At 33.9% G+C, this 22641-nt stretch overlaps 2 protein-coding genes across 2 annotated transcripts; both read left to right on the top strand.

Moving 5' to 3' along the window:
* Positions 1-2441: 2441 nt before the first annotated feature.
* Positions 2442-7894, top strand: LOC110465258 (perlucin-like). Its single transcript, XM_021520963.1, has 5 exons — positions 2442-2563; positions 4370-4458; positions 5255-5345; positions 6714-6927; positions 7754-7894. The coding sequence occupies exons 1-5, from the start codon at positions 2503-2505 to the stop codon at positions 7785-7787; spliced, it is 489 nt and encodes a 162-aa protein (XP_021376638.1). The 5' UTR covers positions 2442-2502; the 3' UTR covers positions 7788-7894.
* A 4784-nt stretch (positions 7895-12678) lies between these two features.
* Positions 12679-17685, top strand: LOC110465266 (perlucin-like). The gene is made up of 5 exons (XM_021520969.1): positions 12679-12840; positions 14720-14802; positions 15502-15592; positions 15917-16130; positions 17564-17685. Exons 1-5 carry the CDS (start codon positions 12792-12794, stop codon positions 17589-17591), a joined length of 465 nt encoding a protein of 154 aa, XP_021376644.1. The 5' UTR covers positions 12679-12791; the 3' UTR covers positions 17592-17685.
* The last annotated feature ends 4956 nt before the right edge of the window (positions 17686-22641 follow it).

Genomic DNA, 22641 nt, shown 5'->3' with positions numbered 1-22641 from the left:
TTATATTGTCATACAACAATGTGATATTGTCATATATTAATGTTATATAGTCATAGATCAATGTTATATAGTCATACATCAATGTTATATAGTTATACATCAATGTTATATAGTTATACATCAATGTTATATAGTCATTGATCAATGTTATATAGTCATAGATCAATGTTATATAGTCATACATCAATGTTATATAACATTGATGTATGACTATATAACATTGATCAATGACTATATAACATTGATATATCACGATATAACATTGATGCATGACTATATAACATTGATATATGACGATATAACATTTATGTATGACTATATAACATTGATATATGACTATATAACACTGATGTATGACTATATAAAATTGATCTATGACTATATTACATTGACGTATGACTATATAACATATATAGTCATTGATCAATTTTATATAGTCATAGATCCATGTTATATAGTCATACATCAATGTTATATCGTCATACATCAAGGCTATATTGTCATACAACAATGTTATATTGTCATATATTAATGTTATATAGTCATAGATCAATGTTATATAGTCATACATCAATGTTATATCGTCATATATCAATGTTATATCGTCTTATATCAATATTATATATTCATATATCAATGTTATATAGTCATACAACAATGTTATATTGTCATACATCAATGTTATATCGTCATACATCAATGTTATATTGTCATACAACAATGTTATATAGTCATACATCAATGTTATATAGTCATACATCAATGTTATATAGCCATACATCAATGTTATATAGTCATACATCAATGTTGAATTGTCATACATCAATGTTGTATTGTCATATATCAATGTTATATAGTCTTACATTAATGTTATATAGTCTTACATTAATGTTATATTGTCATACATCAATGTTGTATTGTCATACATCAATGTTATATACATGCAGTCATACATCAATGTTATATAGTCATGCATCATTGTTATATAGTATTACATTAATGTTATATAGTCTTACATTAATGTTATATTGTCATACATCAATGTTATAGTCTTACATGAATGTTATATTGTCATACATCAATGTTATATAGTATTACATCAATGTTATATAGTCATACATCAGTGTTGTATTGTCATACATCAATGTTGTATAGTCATACATAAATGTTATAAAATCATACATCAATGTTATATAGTCATACTATTACAACAATGTTATGACAATACAACAAACCAAATCTCTGTCATTTATCAAAGCTAATTCTGAGATTACAACAAACAGTCTTCATGTTGTAATAAATAAAGTGATTGGAATAAAACTAATCCAGTTTGCAACAATATTTTCTGGAATACTGTTAACCCGATCCCAATTGAAGTATCAACATAAGTGATGATAATACACCAAATTCAATCTACCAAGCATTTATCATAGTGATGAGATTATACCAAACTCAATCATCTACAAAGCATTTATCATAGTGATGAGATTATACCAAACGCAATCATCTACCAAGCATTTATCATAGTGATGAGATTATACCAAACTCAATCTTCAAATACAGCAAACCCAATCTTTATAAATGTATCAATAATATACAGAAAATACAACAATTTGAAACATCATGAAAGTACCAACAACATCAATGAGAATACAGCTAATCACAACTTTATTAAAGTTTCAACAACAGAGATTGGAATACAGCAAATACAGTCATCATGTATTGAATTATACCATTGAAAAAACAGTGAACACGATATTTATGTAAGTATCATCAACAGTGATTAGAAAACAGCAAACTCAATCTTAATTAATTAATGTATATCAGCAATCGTCTTTAGAATTGAAGCAAACCTAAACTCCATTTGAAAAAGTTGATGACACCTCATTGTTGTCAGCTTTACGTACAATAATAATAAGCTTTACATTATTCAAATTTATATTAGGGTTCCCCTTTTTGACTTATTTTATGAAATCTTTACATGAGACGTGGAACTGGTTAAGATGCCGTATTTATAATGGTTTTAAACACCTTTCTTTAGTTTTTATGCACATTCATACACTGATATTTAAGTTCACCCACTTATTATTCAAACGTTTTATATAAATTGTCGAAGCCATTTTGAGATATCTGTCCGTTGAAGTGCGTTCACATCAAGTTATCTGACCAATGCTTCCCTTCTCTTATCTATAAACATGTTTGTAGTTTCTTAATGTTCTATCAGCTTAATCTTAAGGTGAAAACCAACATATTCTCCTTCTTGCGACTTTGCATCAAAACCGCAAGGGAAAAGGCTATTTTTTGTTTTATTGGTATTGTTAAGAATCATAAAATAAGGACAAAACATAGACCGCAACATATGTTAGAAATCAATAAGAATAGGAGAGATAAGATGACAATACTTCACCGTTTGACACAGTTATACTAGTTAGATAGGCCAGGTGGCGTTTGTCGGACGAAGTGACACGCAAGTCAACGTATCAGTAACATTTAAGAGCGTTAATGATCCCCGGGAACAACATGCTTGCCATCGCCTTTGTTCTATCGTTCTGCATTCTATATGGTACGTAACTTTTAGAAAAGTTCTTCGTTGCCGAGGAACATTTGACACGGTCTGATTTTAGCTATGTGTCTAAAATACTTAAGATTCAACATGGCAGGTTTGATTACTCTTAAAGTTTTATATTTAGTAAAACAATAGTTCACATTTACTTTATTATAACTATTTATCAACTGTATTTCTGGGTCTGTTGCTCCAGTGTATGTCGTTTGATTTCATGTGTCTGTATGTTGTTACTATCATTTTCCACTTTTATTCTATTTCCCGTCTTCACCCAAACAATTTAATGTATCCATTTTGTACACATAATGCAAGAAGTGTTGGATATGTTTGAGAAAGTAGGTTGTTAAGTATAAAATATAAATGGTGAAATCAAAAACAATATAGATAACATTCCGTAACCCGTGAATCAAACGAGTTGACATTATTCATCAAGTGTGATAAATGTTTTGACATATTTGCATATAGGAGTGATGATATGAAAACATTCAGTTTACCAGCTTGAATATAATTTAAAAGGACAGGCTTGCTACATGTCATACTTGTTTATGACGTCACAATTAAAGTTAAGAGGACTTATTCTTCTCAGTGTAATTTGGCATTGTAAATGTTGTTCTCTGATTATTAAGCTTACCGCTAATGTTGTTATCTTAATAGTATAAATAAATATGACCCAAGAGGCCTAGATGGCCTGTATCGCTGACCTGTTTTCCTTTGTTACATGAAACTGACATATAGGCAACTTCAGACCAAATTTGGTAACTATTATACAAGAAATTTTAACATAGGTCATTTTAATGAGGAAACTTTATAGCTCTACATCCCAGGTACCTACTGGCATAATAGTATGACCCTGGGCCTTATGGAACTTGAGAAGAAGATGGGTAATGTATTAACATATTTGACCCCTGTGACATTGAAAGCAGGTCAAGGTCATTTTAATGAGGAAACTTAATAGCACTCCATCCAAGGTATCTACTGGCCAAATATCATAACCCTGGGCCCTCAAGTTTTTCAGAAGAAGCCGCTCAAAGAAAAAGTTGACGGACAGACAGACAGACGGACGCCGAAGGACGGCATAAGCTCCCATGGTCCTTCGGGCCAGGTGAGCTAAAAGGATTCGCACTGCTGGTCTATATAACATACTCAAGTATCATGACTCTAGTCAAAATGGTTCTTATGATATTGCTGATTTTTAACATATTTGATTCCTGTGACATTGACAGTAGGTCAAGGTCATTTTAAAGAGGACTTTATAGCACTCCATCCCAGGTACCTACATGACAAATATCATGATCCTGGGCCTTATGGGACTTGAGAAGAAGATTGTTAAAGATTTTATCCAATATTAGCACTTAAAGCTGATGGTTTACTTCATTACTGTAATATAAAAAAAGATTCGCACCGCTGGTCTGCATAACATACCAAGGTATCAAGACTCTAGTGCAAATGGTTCTTAAAATATTGTTGTTTTTAACATAATTGACCCCTGTGACCTTGAAAGGTAATCAAGGTCATTTTAAATAGGCAACTTAATAGCACTCCATCTCAGGTACTTACTGGCCAAATATCATGACCCTAGGTCCTCCAGTTCTGCAGAAGAAGTCGTTCAAAAGAAAAGGTTGACGGACGACAGACGGACGACGGACGCCGCGGTACGGCATAAGCTCCCATGGCCCTTCGGGTCAGGTGAGCTGAAAACAAACACCAATTGTACAGTAAGTTCAACCAAGATAATATGCTATTCGAGATACAAATGGAATCAGAATATTTGTTCACGAAGTTTTTCATCATTTTGACCATTTTTAGCTAACGCTGACTGTCCAGATGGCTACATGAAACATCAAGGATCATGCTACCGATTTCATCACAGTGAGTTCACGTGGCCAGAAGCTGTGGTAGGTATAAAACGAGACTGGAATGTTTGCTAAAATTGTTTGTTTGTTTTTGGTTGAATATCGTCGCAACAGCTACTGTCATATACAAACGATTACATAGGGGACATCACCAGAAAGAAAGGGTAGGGAAGTGAGAGAAGAAAATATATAGATAACAAGTGTTGTGATGAAGGACAGCAGATCAATTTTTATTTATTTGATGTCCCCTCAGTAGACACCGAAAAAAAACCCGGATTCTGCAGGGGATGTCACACTTTAGTCGCCTCTAACCACATTCAGTGCGATACAGCATGCCTGTTCTTTCCTGGTACCTGCAGGGATGGTTTGCTGTATCAATGCGATTCCTGTAAATAGGACTAGTACGCGGTGTAATAACAAAACAAATATAGTGTATAAATAGTAGCTGCTATTTTCTGCCAAACATTCAGCATTTCTGGCAGGAACAACGTCTAATTTATCCGTTATCAGTATATAATATAACCGGGTGAAGTGCTTTGTGCATTCCGCATGATGCACGTATTTCAGTGAAGCAGTAAGTCAGCATCGAATCCGCGCTATCGCAAGAAAGCAATTACACCAACATAAAACCACCAATACTCACGTCGCATACCACACAGGGTTGCACGTAAATTAACTCATAAAATACTGAAAATCCGATTAACTGCGTACAATAGATAAAACAAATATATTGAAATTAGGGTATTTTGCTTTTATAATGAGTGAAAGACCTTATTTAATTACTTGTATGAAGATGAATTCCAAATTGTATGTGTTTGTTTTTAATTTGTTGTTTCAGTCATTCTGCCATGCATTCAATGCTCATTTGCTGAAATTGGAGACAGAAGCTGAATTCATATTTGTGAAAGGAAAGGCAAAGGAGGCAGGGGGTAATGTCACTAATTATCAAACATTGTATTTACACAATATGATTTAGTGAAGAAAACAAACTGCATACTCTCTATACAAGCTATCAAGATAATTTGGCGTAGACAAATTAATTTATTGTCTCAATGTCCAATACAAGCTGTAAGATAATTATGATAGTGTAAACAAAATTAATATATTGCCTAAACCATTTGTAATATAATTGATTGTAAATAAATTAGACTTAATCGTCTGTATTAAATACTGTAAAGGTTAGTGTACATTATACATTATACTATAATGTCTATATACAAGCTGTAAGAAAATTTAAATACAACAAATGCTATATAAAGTACAGCATGTAATATATGCATATTTTTGTGTAATATTTTTTGTGTATTTATTTTCTAAATACAATCTTTTATATACTTACATATAAGTATGTATAATGCACTTTACATTCTCCAAATATTATCTGTAAAACATACATTTATAAAGATACACTATATTTTCTTATACAAGAGGTTATATAATTCAGTGTAAATATATATACTATGTTTGCCTTTATGCGTCTGTCATATAATTCAGTGTAAATGAAATAACTATATAATGTCTATATGCAATATGTAATAATATTTTGTGTAGATGAATCAGTATATATTGTCTATACACAAATTGTAATATTTATTGTAAACAGATATAGTACATGTATATACTTTAACAGCACGCTATCAGATATACCTTCGAAAGTTACAGCCAGTCACAGCACAATTTGAAATTAAAATTGTTTTATTACAGACATTACTTTTAATTCATATTTACGCGACAAAAAAAAGCATCGGTATAACTTAAATTACATTAATGTATATGTAGGTCTTATAACTTTCTACGAGAGTATGCTTCAATATACGCATCGGATTCAAATAAAAAACAGGACTTCCTGCATGCACAATCACGTTCGGAGACACCCTTTACATATACATTTCATTCATACTTTTATGACAAAATGCTTCAATATTTTCATTGATGTTCTACACATATGAAAATTATTGTGGAATGCCAATTATGTACTTAATAGAAAAACCATTGAATAGTTTCTGTACAAACAAGATTTTACACATACAGCAATGTAAATTATAGCTTTTTCTTAATTTGAAAGCTGATTCTTTCAAATTAGCTGGCTCCCTCATATTTGGTTTTTCAAAGTATCTGTCTTTTGTTTTTGGTCTCTCCTCGGTTCCTATTGCCTGGTCGACTGTCGTGTAGCCAGTGTATTGAGTCAACGGTAAATGTGTCATCCCCGTTTTCGCATTTTTTCTTTTTCGTTTGTATTGACATTTTCTGTAGATTTGAATGAAAAACAATTAATCCTATTTCTCCCGTTTCCAAAGGTGATGGATATTGGACTGGTGGCTCTGATGCCGTGGAAGAAAATAACTGGGTATGGGCAGAGACTGGAACAGCACTCACCTTGACGAATGACTGGGGTACTGGTGAACCCGATCACGTGTCTGGTCGGGATTGTCTTGGAATCTGGGGGGCGGGAGATTTCAAACTTGGAGCATACGACTGTCGCCATTTACTGAGACCTATCTGTGAAGTAGAGTATGTTAAATTTATTGTTTCCCGTTTAGTTTGAAACATTACTTAACCCTTCTTCTATTTTCATATCAAGCAACATCATTCATCAAAGATGCACAAACATTCGTCAACTAATGTAAAGTATGCATGTCTTTAAAGTTTAAAGATACATTTATTTGATTTAGTGTTATTGAGTTTAATGTCTGAACACCACATAAGGTCATTTATGAATTGATAATGCCTCCACGCAAGTAATTGTATGCGTGTTTACGTGTCAAGTTATTCTGGAGTTGGTATGTAGTACATTGAGTATCATATGGCGAGTTTAGAGTGCTAACTGAAACAAATGCCATGCCAAAAACACCAAGCAAAGTGTTTCTTCTGGTCACATAATACTGGCAACGGGTAAAAGTTAGTTGTTGCGATTTATGCTGAACGCTTAGCGTGGTATAACAACTATTATTCTAAGGACTTTCAACTCTATGGTAAACAGTGAGGTATTGCTTACACATACAGAAACAGTTATTAATTACGTTTGATACTGAAAACAAATAGCATATGTGAAAATCAGGTTATAATGACGACCGAGAATTTTCCCAGCGTAGATTGAAACTTTACTGATCATCGGGAAGATCTTTTATGATAATAATAATAATACACCTCTCGAAGAGTGAATCAACTGAGACATAAATAACTCCGTTAACAGGAATGATGGGTAATGTTTTTGTTGAAAAACTGAATACGAAATTAATTTGTCAATTTTGTCATAAAACTATATGTAATTCGGTTACAATAATTAAAGGTATTTGAATATCATTATGTTACTAATAATGACCATACTTCTTTGCAGTATTGAGACGCCCGCCCAAGGGATCGTCGGATAAGTGGATTTTAAAGAAGCGGAAGAAGATCGCGCCCCGGTATATCTGTACTTTTTTGTTATACAGTGCTATCAGATTAATGTCATCAATAAAAAACAAATTACAAGCTACTATTTGTTTCATTGTGTTTTATCTCTAAAATTAAAATAACAAATAAAAATACAATAACGTATGAGCGACAATGAAATATAAAATCATTTCATGATCCTTGTACCACTGTCAAAACTTGCGTTTTTCCAGTATGACCATACATAATCTTTAATAAATCATTTCTGAAAAGAAAACGATGCTTTGCAGAACGAAAAAAAATAATAAAGATAAATAAAAGACATAGAATCAACAAAAGATCAGAGAGAAAAGAAATTCGCGGAGCTAGATCAGAATTTGAATCCAAGACCTCAAGAGTATTTTAATGTTGCTCTAAACAACTGAGCTTCATTTTCAACATGAGTACTCTGGCCCAACTGCGGTACGATGACATCGATATCGTAACCGAAATCAAGGGAAAGTAGTGGGTATACGAAATACAACAAAAACCGCATTGGAGTTCTGAAGTATTTTGCCGACATTTGGATCCTTACAATAATATTTATCTGGCCAAATTAGAACCCAAAAATCAAACTTAACATGCTGATAAATTTGTTAACAGAGATACTGTTGTTTCAGTGTTTCAATTATTTTTGCCGTTTTGCACGTTCAAATAAATCACTTGGTGCCCTCATTAAGATTTGATAAATTCTCGATTTTTTAAAAATCGTACTCGACAGTGTCGTATGACATTGTATCGGCTTTGAGATAATTCTTACCTAAAATATCGCATTTCGTAAAAAAACCCACAACCATTAAATAAATAAAAATAATTTGACCAAAAACATCACAGGATTTTCTAACATTTTAACCTTTATTGTGATTTCCCATCACCACAATGTTCCTAATGAAGTCACAATGTTTGAAATTACAAGTGGAGGATTTGTAACTTTGTATTGTCATGTCGGAATGAAATGTTTTTGGCTTTCATACATAAACGTTAATAAATATCGTATATTATATAAAATACATGTTCATAAAGGCATGACTGTTACTCAATAACGTTCATTCCATGCCTTTGAAACGAATTGACACTAGGGCCCGTATTCACGGAAACGTTCTCATGCTCAAACTCATATTCTGTGCTCAAGCCAAATTTCTTGTTCCAGTAATAAAGTAATTTAACTTCAATATTGGCATTGGTTTGGAAGAATGTATGGGGGAATCGAAGCCAAATACCGGTTTAAGTACATGTATTTAAAGATGCATGTTTGACAATTTCGCTCAAACTAAGCACGTAACAATTAAGTTGGTTTGAACACAAAACCCATGCTTTGGCAAACGATCTGTTTCATGAATATGGACCAAAGGCCCTGTTATACAAAGTCTGACCAGATTAAAATAGTAAAGTTGGAAAACAAACAAATAAAATTCAAAACGAAATCGGCATATATTGATGTGCAAGGATTCAAAGATAATGTTTAAGGGTTGAATATCACAAAAATGAGTGATTTTCGGATACTTCTTAAAAAATCGTGTGTTAAAAATATGCATCAACGGCTTGTTAAACTCAATAGGTGGTGATCATTTTGTTCTTTGTGTATTTTCATTGAATCAATATTGAAAGAAAACGATAACAAATCAGTTCAGCGGTTGATTAACGCCTATACACAAGGCTAGGTGAAACATGAATGGAACCAGGATGATAACAAGTAATAAATCAACAAGGTCCAATAGGTATCATTGGAGGTAGAAACAATGGATACTGTGACACCACAGTGACGTCACTGAAATTAAATGAACCACATGCAATAGTGATATCTTTATTTGATGGAGTTTAAAATGGGTTTTAGTTGATGTATATCATGTAGTATGAATCGATTCTCTACAACAGACCCCAACATTTAAAAGCCAATACGGGTCACCTGGATTTTTTTCTATCGATTTCTCAATATAAGCACGAAACAATTAAGTTGGATTGAACACAAAACCCATGCTTCGGCATAAGATCTGTTTCATGAATATGGGCCAAAGGCCCTGTTATTCAAAGTCTGACCAGATTAAAATAGTAAAGTTAAACAAAAGGCCCATGGGCCTTAACCGACACCTGATATATTTATACAGAGACTCCAGAGTTGATTTTGTTTTTAACATAAACAGAAATATTATTCAAAGTGTCAAAAAACAAAAAAAACACCTTATTCAATATCTAGCATACAGATTTCAGACTAAAAAGTATTTGAAACTAGCACCTCTGATTCTAAACAAGGAAAATGAAGACATTTTAGCACACTGACTCCTTTGAGCCCCACCCTACAGCCCTTGGGGGTAGGGCTGGCTCAAAATTTTCAAAGTATCAAACTGTCAACTCAAGGTTATAATTCCAATCAAGTTATTAACATGTAATATTCAAAGTATCATTTGCCATTATAAACCATAATAAATTTTGCCCCCTCCCTTCCCCAGGGGGTAAACGTGAGACCCTAGGGTCATAAACCTTAAGACCCTTCCATCTATGAAGAGTATTTCATTCTACCATATCTTGGTCTTGGAAGACGATTTTTGAAATTTCAGTAAATTCGACCCTTTTTGGCCCCACCCATCAGCCCCTAGGGGTCAGTCAGGGCTGATATGTGCTTATTATCAAACTGCTACCTAATACTGATAATGCTAACCCAAATTGAATTACTTCCAGTTTAAATTAAACAAATATTTGACCCTTTTTGGCCCCGCCCCTCAGGCCCCTGGGGGCTTGGGACTAAACCGGCCACTATTTTTGTTGACCTTTGTCCATGGAAGGTCCGTGCAAAATGTCATTGAAATTGGTTCAGGGGTTTTGGAGAAGAAGTCGGAAATGTAAATTGTTTACGGACGGACGACGACGGACGAAAGGCGATCGCGATAGGTCACTTGAGACTTTGTCTCAGGTGACCTAAAACCAACAAATAAAATTCAAAACGAAATCGGCATATATGGATGTGCAAGGATTCAAAGATAATGTTTGAGGATCAGAATCTCACAAGAAATGAGTGATTTCGGAAACTTCTTAACAAATCGTGTGTTAAAAATATGCATTAACGGCATGTTAAACTCAATAGGTGGTGATACTTTTGTTCTTTGTGTATTTTTATTGAATCAATATTGACAGAAAACGATAACAAATCATTTCAGCGGTTGATTAACGCCTATACACAAGGCTAGGTGAAACGTAAATTGAACGAGGATGATAACAAGGTCCAATAGGTATCATTGGAGGTAGAAACAATGGGTATTGTGACACCACAGTGACGTCACTGAAACTAAATGAACCACATACAATAGCGATATGTTTATTTGATGGAGTTTAAAATGGGTTTTAGTTGATGCATACATGTAGTATAAATCGATTCTCTACAACAGACCCCAACATTTAAAAGCCAATACGGGCCACCTGGATTTTATTTTTCTATCGATTACTACTGTAGATAACTTCCTTGTTATCAATAAGAATCTTGTATTGTTATCATAATAGATAGGAAGGACATTTTAGACGACTTCTAACTTATCAAGAAATACAGTGCTATATAGAAATAGAAATTGATTTATCCAATACTTCACAGGCGCACAATGGGAAAACGGACAACTGTCTATCGACCTAGGTAAAGAAAACAATTATTCTTAAAAGTCGTCATCTCGTCATCACTTAATCCATTGTAAGTAAGGTCGGATTGGACATCAGGCTAGGCCTATTTAAGAACTTTCCAAACTTGTTTACAAACAATACATATATTCTGTCATAACAGTGTATTGGAGATTTAGCGTCATCAATTTTGTTACACATTTCACGCGCACTTGATGACGGCACGCTGGTTTACCATTAGACATTTATCTTACGGTTAGAAAGTATGGGAGAAAAATGATCATCAATTCTGTACGATGCAGAGGGAAAAAATCTATTGTTGAAGTTTAGTACTCAGCAATTCCTCGTGCTAAATTTCAAATATCTTAACCCCGAGTTGATATTTCTTTGTCTACATTAAATAGGAATAAGTGATTATGTTAAACTTAAATCGCCCTTATTGGCTTTCAAACCTTCGCCAGTCAGTACTCAGTCAACTAATCTTCTTTAATCTAGTACAACCCGTATACATTTGACCTTAGCACTTGCGAGAATTTTAAACCTCACACAATTGATTTAAGTACACAAAGGGCAAAAATACAGAAGAACACACGACTGTAAGACGTGACTGCTCTCCTGCCCATGACGACGGTAAACTGGTGACGCTTAATCAATTGACAAAAAAAATAACAATGTAAATATTGTTTTCATTATAAAGCCAGGTTCCTGTTTCAAGTAACTTCTCACCTCCGTGAACTTTTTAAGTCTTATGGTAATTTCTTAAAATAAACTTCGAAGCATTTTAATTCTTCAATGAACGCCTCCAATTAAACACCGCCATTGATGTGCATAGAAATAGAATTATAATACATCTAACATAAATCTAATTTTGAGAGTGTAATCATTCTTATAGTTAAGAAGTATTGTGGTTTTNGGGGGGAGAGGGGGGAGGGTAGCAGATCAATTTTGGTCTCTTCAACTCGCCTTAGCGAAAGACGCTGAGGACAACCCCTATTCTGCAGGGGCCCCCACAATAGACATACATGTACGGTGGGATACGGCAGTTTTATCCTTTTCCCCAAACCTGCTCATTGTCTGTTCAATATAAGTTTACTCTATTTGTCTCACTTCACACAACTTTTGTCATTGCCTACCGCGATACCACATGTGACCATTGATTCAATTAACAGTGTTTGTCATACTGTTGTATCTCCGTGACCTACAGTAAATCCCCGTGGTGTCTCGTGTCGGTTGATACACTGTTCTGCTCCTTATCTTATCTGTATTGAAACTGTAATTCTTGCATTGTCCCCGTTTGATGACACTGTGGAATATTTATTCCAATTTCTATTGTGGGTCAAGCCTTCCTTACAAAGAACAAAATGCTGGTTTACGGCATCATCTGTTTGCTTTTTGCTGCTGTCGTTAACGGTACGTGTCTATAACACTTATAATGTACAGTACTAGGATTGTAAAGCACACTAAGGATCTTATCGCTTGTCTGATATCAGTGTTATTTTATGTAGATACGTTTTTCAAATTTATTCAGAGTTTTACGTTTTTGAACAGTTCAGTTTGGTTTTATTTTGTTTAATGTCATATTAACAAAACCAAGGTTACTTAAAGACGTGCCTCCATATGTGTAATGTATGCTAGCATATGTAAATGTGTGCTGGGGGCGGTATGTTAGTGTACTTACTACATTGTGATAGCGCAGATCTGATGCCGAATGTATAGTGCTACCTCACTGAAATATCATGCCGCAAAGATGTCTAGGGAGAAACCCCCCCCCCCCCAAAATTAACAGAAGTAAAGGAAGAAAAAGTTAAGAAAAAGTCTTAAGTGTTCAAGTTGGGGCAGTAGCTCAATTTTAGTTTCTTCAATGACCTCTTAACAGTAGACAAAAAACATTTGATTTCTGCAGGGAGTGACTCACATTAATTGGCCAATGTGCATTGATATTTGAGGTGATGCAACAGGTCTGCGCTTTCTCGAACCTGCACGGATGTATTGGTAATGTTATTTTGTTGAAGAGGTCACAGGATATTTTAACTGATCTTATAAAGAAGGCAGATTATTAACGTGCTTATTCTAACGACAGAAATGACGATGTTGGCGCTTTCAATTAAATTATTTTAAGCGTTAAATATATTATCGTTGACATAAGAAAGTTAACATTAACAGTAAATGTATATTGATTTCTGTTTGATTTGCAGAAATCGTATAATGTGTAAGTAATACTATTTCCAATACATAAAACTAACCATTTTTTTATTTAAAATTTAAAAAAAAAAACGTCGAGAGAAAACCGAGGCGTCAACATATCTAAATTCGAACTCAAAATCGATCAAACAATGCCAAACTATGATCAAGAGAAGACTCAAGAAAAAAGTGTTCAGAAAGGCCAAGAGTCTTCTGCTTCATCGACGATATTGCTGACCCGATCACCAAACTTTCATTTAGATTTGATATTTAAGTAATATAAGAAGAAAAAAAGTTAACATAACTTGAGAAAAGTTCTGCATATGAGATTTATTGTAGATCTACCTAATCATAACTACCTACAAATTACTCAATATGTATACATTCCTTGTACACGTAGGAATATTGCTGACCCAATCACTAAACTTTCATTTAGATTTGATATTTAAGTAAAATATGAAAAACTTTTTTTAACATAACTTGATAAAAGTTCTGCATATGAGATTTATTGTAGATACTACATTTGTACCTACAAATTACTAAATATGTATACATTCCTTGTACCTGAAGGAATGTGGCAGACCCAAACACCAAATCTAGGTCAAATACAATTATTGTCACGTCCTCACATGGAGACTTGTGAAGTAATAACAAACCCATAAGGCACTCTAATGAGCATTATCAAAAACAAAGACCTTATCACACAAAGAAATAGCATACGTCCCTGCGATATCGTGCGAGATATTATGTGACTGGGTCGAGAGTCTCTCACAAACTGTTCAATGAGGCTGAATTTCGGACAGAAAGGTACAAATTCAGATAAAATGTCAGGTATACAGAAAACCTACACATCTTTATATAGATAGATTTAGTTTGGTTTAGTATTGAACGTCCTATCAACAGCTATGGTCGTTTAAGGACGGCCTCCCTGTGTGCAACATGCATGCGTGTAGTGTATGCGTGTGTGTTTTGGGAGGCTGCGATATGTTCGTATAGAAAAAGCTAAAGCATATAAACAGATGAATAGAAAAACATGCTCTGATGAATGTTCAGATAATGTTGCTGATAAACATGTAACACACTTAATGTTTACTCTTTGAGGAAACAGCTGATTGTCCTGCTGGATTCATTCAGGATCAGTACTCCTGTTACAAACTCTTCAACAACACTTTCACATGGCCAGAGGCCACAGTAAGTATCAGGGAATAAAAATAATAATTATTATACATGTACTGTCGTAACACAACTGCAAACATATTTTTTTTTAGAATTTATAACATAATGCGGATGGTATATTTTCAAAAACAGTAATTGAAGTAAAGACAAACTTCTACGATATAAATATTGTCATACATTGAATACATTCATGTCTTTTTTTTTATATACATATAATCCCATATATCAGAATGATTAACATGACACCATGGCATTGCCACGTCAAAAGTAAAACAAAACCTATTTTCAACAAAATATGTTAGTATATAATTGTATTTATTATGATTTGATTAGTTGCTATTTCAATGGCCCGAAAATATAAGCATTGAACTGTTTTTGTTTGACATTTATGATTATTTGATTGACACAGCGCTAGTGCATTATGGTCGTTTTGCTTGCAAAGCTGTGTCATTCAAATATATCATTAATGCCATAAACACAGCTTAATTCTTATATTTACGTTTTTCTTAACTCCTGTCTACTCGAAATTTCGCATAAAAATTGTTCAATTACTGGAATAGCTTGTTGTCATGTGCTGATTGGCTAAGAATTGTGTCTCGTGGTGCATGCCATATACAGTCCCATCAACGACACAGCTTTGAAAGGGTTACTTTGTGGCAATGCGATGCAAATGTAAATATATTAATGTGATCTAAATGTGCCGTCTCCTTGCAGTCGTTTTGTAGAGCCTTCAACACCCACCTTTTGACACTAGAAAATGATGCGGAGTTAACTTTCATAAAGAAAAAGGCCGCAGAGGTTGGAGGTAAGAAGAAAAAAAAACTATAAATATATTAACTTTATTTATGAAAATAATGTAACAAGTCATTTCAGCATATATAAATCACTCTTGCTGAACCAGATGTTAGCGCAGGGGTCTTAATGTTGGAGGAAACCGAAGTACACCCAGGGGGGTAAAACCATGAGATCGGGCAGGTAACCCCATACCATTTCACGTCCGATCGGGGAACCAAATCCCGGCCGCCCTGGAGAAAGGCAAGTGCGCTATCAACTGCGCCACCTAATATGGGTGCTTCGAACCCTAGATTTTAATGATGTACCTGGATATAAGCTTACTGTTTGATTCCAGGTTTGGGATTCTGGACAGCGGGCTCAGACGCCTTGGAAGAAAACGAGTGGATATGGGCGGAAACGGGCGAAACATTAACTTTGACTGGGGACTGGGCCCCAGGGGAGCCAGACCAAACCCTAGGCAAAGATTGTCTAGGATTATGGGGTGCCCATGGATACCTTTTTGGCTCATGGGGATGCAATGCTCTCTTGCAACCAATCTGTGAGATTAGGTATGTATATTATATCTGGTATAAACACAGTTTAATACCAAAATTAAATTATGAACAGTTTCTGAACTTTGTTCATCTCTAAAGTCCATTATTGTCCCGAATCCGGTATAAAGTAAACTAAAAAAACGACAGATCAGAAAAAGCCCGCCATGTGTTTGACCGTTATCTCTATAGTCTATTTTTGTAACATTGATTTTGACATTGATCCTTGAAACTATCAAAAATGAAATTTTCACAACTACCTATTACAATGTAATATCGTGTCAAATTAAAAGATTTTATATATTTAGGAGTCTTAAATAATCTGTCCAAATGAAAAATAGACGCACAGACAGAAATCGTGATCAACTGAGGACACCTGTATATCTGATGCGGGACCCTTATAAGTGACCAAACCTTATAATGTTAAAGAGTAAACTAACATTTTAAAATGTTCTTTTGTTGGTATCTCGTTCTATTCCCATCTTCTTTAACCCTAGCTAAACCCCGATAGAAAATCAACTGTTATCCTCTTCAGAATGGTTGGTGTTTATTTCACTATATTACTCAATATAAAGTGACACCTGTACAATTAGGGGTTAAACAGTAAACGATAGGACAATGCAAGGAGGACACTGCAAGTACATGATCTCGTCCTTGTCCTTAATCAAACATATACCAAGGATCACAAACTTCTACCATCTTGCAGTCAGACTGACGGTGTTCTACAACCCGGACCCGCATTTAAAGTCTGTTAGGTTTACTGATAACTTGATAATTCTGTTTGCATAACCATTATGCATCCTAATTTTAAGCTTAAAGTTGTATTCAACAACTAAAATTTCAAAATATTATATTTCAGTCACTGCAGAAGTTTGCATATAGTGTATATCGGGATTGTTTTTTCGCCCTGTCAAATAGACGTCCTTCACTGTAAAAAATCATATTCGTCTAGTCTAAATTTCTCCCTTCACATATACTATTTGCCCTCATGATGAATTCGCCTTTATAAAGAGGAACCAAAAAGGTCGAAAGTTTAACTTCGTCTAATAATCCTCGGAATACAGCATGTTTATAATTAGCTTTTCATATCATACGTGTCAATGAACATATGAATCTTATGTACATACTGTTTTTTATTTGAGAATCTATACAAGTTGCCATTTTGCTTCTAGCTTAGGTTTGTGCGATAAATAATAGATCTATATTCCTGACCTAGTCGTTGCGTATCTTAGTAAGTCGACGCTTCATTATTCTGATTTTCTATTATGATACTTACTGCCTTATTAGAGATTTTTTGACCCACAATGAAATATTCTTAATTTTTTTCAAATTTGAGTATATTTTTTATAAATCTACGTTAGATTTTTTTTATTGTTACATGTACAAGTATGTTGAATTTCCTTTAAAAATGACACAAATGTTATAATTTAACAATCATTTATATTTTTCAGTATTGAAGAAGCGCTATCATTTGGTTAGACGAACTAAAAAGGGTATACGGAAAACTTTCAATGGAATATGATTGTAAAATATTTCTGTTAATAAAAAACGAAATAAACTTGTGTAGAACCAGTGTCCAACGTTATCAGTTATGATTTAACAATATATCTATTCAGAATTGTTGATCTTAAACATGAAAATCTATAGCAAATTTTCAATGAACAACAACCAACAGTAAACAGGTGTTGATTTGCAGTGTGTACGAAAATAAAATAAAAAAATAGATGACAACATAAGTTCAATTGGCTGTTGCGCGCTACGTTTAGCCAATCAGAGTTTGCGTTACATATGCGATTCTGTAGCTAATAGAGATCTTGTCAGACATGTTATGAATAAAAGTGACCAGAAATGGTTGTTCTGATAGGTTTCTTGACGTTTTGAACTAGAAAATTGTCAATTTTAGATCAAGCACAAGTCTTAGAATAGTTACAGAAACAAATCACAAAGTATTTAAAGGGGAAACTCAGAACGACAACGGTTTGAATAAGAAGCTTTTCAGAAAACACTTTAATGGGACATCACGTGAAGAGCCATACTTTTTTTAATGAATGTATGTATTGTATGCACTTCCACTTATGTTACCTCGCTATCCCCATATTCATAGTCCGTTCCAAATGTCCAGTTCGACCACTTGAATTGTTCGGGAAAGCCCTGCTAAAAATAGTCACCGGACTCGGCAGTAAACACGAGCGGTCTGGGCGAGATGAAACGGTTTCCAAAGGGCCCCCCCCAGAGAGGGGCGTCAGGCAACTGCAACTTCTTACCGTACTATGAAACCAAGTCATATGATTTCTAAGTCCGTATTAAAACTTATTGAACAGTAGTTATTCATCATCAGAAGTTTATTGCACACTTGCCAATATTCAGAATTTAAATTTTAGCTTTAAACATATTTTTTGCCAATAAAATTGAACAATTTATCACAGCCTTCTCCCGTCATACATTTACAATAAAATGTCAACAATGATAATAGGCATAAACATAAAGTATATATATATAAATATATATTGAATTTAGTACCGGAATGTGACATCTGTACGGGGCTAAACACCTTTCTTCAACAATGAGACAAACCTTTCTGTAAAAAGGAATATTCACGAGACGAATATCCCTTTTCAAATGTTTTCATAAAGTGCATATATACAGAGACAAACTACACGCGTATAAAAAAGAGAAACGTTTGTGAATTTTGTTATTACATTGTACAACTCTATATCTTTGGCTATTTTTTTTCTTCTATACCATGCATAAACATGTATGTATACTCTCTTGCCCACTTTCACTGTCTCCATACGCTAACACACTAAACTGTAAGGCAAAACCACTACGTGTACATGTAGAATATCTGTCAGAAATGGGACATGTTGAGCTACTTGATAATTATATTTTTTCAATACTTTTCATAGATTAAAAGCATTCTTGTCAATGGACCCTTTTTTATGTTGAGCCAACTTTTCTTTAATAATTTAATTTTTGTCCGAAACAGAAGCCGTAGTTATCGGCAGCACGCGTCATTGTTGTAAACAAATGTTCCTTCCCCTGTTTTCAATACGTATTCCGATTTTATCTGAAGTCGACAATTAATTCTTTATAGAGAGAAGGTTGTTACATGATCATACATTTGCTAAGTCAACAACATATGAAAACATGAACTGTTGAAATATTACGATTTAAAAAATAATGTCACGCGATCCTATTTACTAGAAGTAGGTTCTCCTTCCTCAGTTATTCATCCTGGCCCGTCATTTTGACATTTTTAATCTAGCTGTGATAATGAAGCTTTCTGACGGCAATATTTTTTTTATATATATTGCGTCGTTGCGCCAGAGGAAGCCGGGTATTCATATTAGTAATTATTTAAATCTTGTGTGTAAAAACAAACAAAAAATCGTTTAATTCAACAATACAAATAAATCATACCATTTTACTGAACCCGGTAATATTATAAATTATGTAAATCTAAAAGCGCACGTATCTCATTTGACCCCGATCACGAGTACCGACAGAGACGGAATACGCCGTGGCTATCAAAACAGTTAACCCTTGGAGGGCCTCATCACAAAATCAAACTAACCAGTCACTTATCACTTACTTTCGTATAAACCACTGTATAATTATAGAAACACAAAATAAACTCTTTCCGATACATGCCCATTGACATATTAAACTAAGTTCATCTGTGTTCAAACTCAGACAAAGATACTAGCGAGGTTAAAAGTTTTAGATATTTATTCATAACATAAACAGCGCTAGCATTTCTGTCGATTCCATTTCAGCTTAACCAGCTATCCGGAAGAATACATGAATTGTAATAACTGCTACGGCAGTTATTTTCTCCTTTGAATTTTCCCACCTGTAATAATGATTCCGTAACGTACTCCTTGCCCTATCTTTTGACCATTTGGCAACTTTTCGCTTCGTAGCTGACACGATACAACACTTTTCTTTGGCTAATTACTTCACACGGCCAATCATTTTGTTTAAAAAGAAATGGTGTGCAATGCGCATGCGCTAGTAAAGGGAAATCCATGAACAAAACGTTGGTCAGACACATACAGGGTGGGGAACCTAGGTCATCAACGGGGATAACGCGGGAATACAATGGATGCGAGCGGGACTGCTTCGTCGTAAGTATTACACCAATATATCCAAATATTGAGACTGTATTGTTTGCCTGTGTTTACTGTTGAAGATCCCATGTTACAAAGAGTCTGTCGGTGTAATTGTTTATCTGGTAAAGCGTGTTGTTTCTTCAAAAAGTCGTGTACAGTTGTGCATCGTACGAACAATTAACGAGGATAAGTTAAGACATTTTTGTGGTTTTCATGCATATTGCCTTATAATGTGAGAATGTAACCAATTACATGTCCGAGAATAATATGAATCGAATATAAATGCTTACTGAGATATACCATTTGAGTCATAGGCTCAGAAGTTGTATTTTTCTTATGTTATAGCTAGTTATGTAAAATCGGATATCGGTAGGACTTTCAAAATACAGGATATCGTGCGGACATTTTTGACAACAGATGATAAAGATTTTCTATTTCAATATCTTCACCTGATGCATGTAATGAGGATACATATTTCGGTCAAACGTATCTTTTGTCGACCAGCTTTTTTTTCGAGGTGTTTTATGACGATTTTTGTATATGTTTTCAGCATATATCTATGTACGTAATGTGGACGGAAAGTGGAAAACCCGTCCTCATTGAGGAAACATGAACTTCGTCATAGGGGTCAGGGACCTTAAAAGTGTAAACAATGCGCTAAATATGGATATGATATGGACAGGCACGACTGTGCAAACGTCAAACCACGGATGCACGGGTGTCAGAACTGTGATAAAACATTTTTGCCCTTGTAACATTTGTGGTAAAGTTTTCAAATCCAGGGAGTATCTAAAGAAACATGTTTTGAAACATAACTAGTTTTCCTAAATGTGTGTTACACAGACAGTTACTTATATGTAAATTGCAAAACGAAAGTAAAATGATACGAAGCGAAAATGAAATATATCCTAAAATCTGTATTATACGAAACGAAACATCATTGAATCTGTAGTATACGAAACAAACGAAACACTATATCAAAATTCAAGAAAAAAGTGTTCTTGTATGTCTTTTACGATTTGTCTCCCCCTTTCGACAATACATACGCCAAAAAGACAAATCGTACTAGACATGCAAGAAGTATTTTTTCTGGGATTTTGATTTAATGTTTTGTTTCGTTCCGTAAAATGAAGATTCGATTATATATAGTTTCGTAGAATACACATTCCTGAATACTTCGTTTCGATTCTCAAGTATATTTTGAAACGTTAGGTTTCGTTTTGCTTTCATGTTGCACTTAACAGGGACCCCTACTTATGTAGTTTATCAAGGACTTGCCAATATAATTTGTAATGTTGTTAAAATAAGGTCAGCAGCTGTATGACTTATTGTGTTAATTATAATTGCAACCAAACAAAACGCAATATCCGTCCACTTGTGATATTGTCATAATACTTCAATGACTGTGTTTCAATTTGTTTAAATGAGTAATCTTATGATGTTGTGTAATACTGTGTTGAATAACCATGCATGATCAGTCAGCAAATATTATGTTGCACGTTTGTATATTTGGTAGCTATTTGAGTTCAGATTCATGTTAAGACCATATTAGAACTGAAGTTGACAGATATGAGCATTGTCAATGATCAGAACCATTCTTGAAATCAAATATGATAATTGATAGATTCTTTGAGAGTTTTGTGGGGGTTTAACTTTTAAATGTACTTTATGAAAAATTGAAAATACATAGTTCGCATATTATGTGTTATCGAAATTATTTTTTCTTAAATAAACGTATTAATGCTTAATGGTTGGATAAAATGTCAGACACCTTGTCCATATACCTATATGAATGTATTTGATATTAAAACGATTTTAGTAATTTATATGTTTAGCATACATCAATATCCAGCTCTAATTTGGACTTGCCACCAAAACGTTACTTTCAGTTCAGAACATTATGCAGTGCGTGCATTCAATTTTAATATCAACGCGATTTGCATCATGATGTACTGATGATTGTGTAGTTTATATGTTGTTTTAATACTCAATATGTGATTTTATTGTAATTTAATTTAATTTTATATGTTGTTTATTATTTTTAATGAACTTTGCTCAGGAAGCTTGTGATAATATAAACCTTTTATTTTCCACTTTTTGTTTTGTTTCAAGTGATAATTACTTTACAGTTTTCACTTATTAATAAATTAATGATGATTAAGATCCATTGTTTGTTGAATTATTGCCAGCACGATATCTATCAATTCCTTTCCATGGTTGTCAGAAAATGCAACGAAAAATAACAAAACTGAATGGATACTTTTAACAATGTACTCCTGAAAAGTGACCTTTTGCTGTCTGTGACACAAGTAATTAATTTTCCCAAACAATACCCTTAGATAGACACGTGCATTGGTCAATCGTTATGTTCTTACGTGGTGGTATCTTATACAGTATGTTGCTACGTTTAAAAACCA

Source organism: Mizuhopecten yessoensis, unplaced genomic scaffold (assembly GCF_002113885.1).
Source record: "Mizuhopecten yessoensis strain PY_sf001 unplaced genomic scaffold, ASM211388v2 scaffold11067, whole genome shotgun sequence".
Lineage (NCBI taxonomy): Eukaryota > Metazoa > Mollusca > Bivalvia > Pectinida > Pectinidae > Mizuhopecten > Mizuhopecten yessoensis.
Note: the sequence above shows the minus strand (reverse complement) of the source record. Positions and strands in the feature narration are given on the sequence as shown.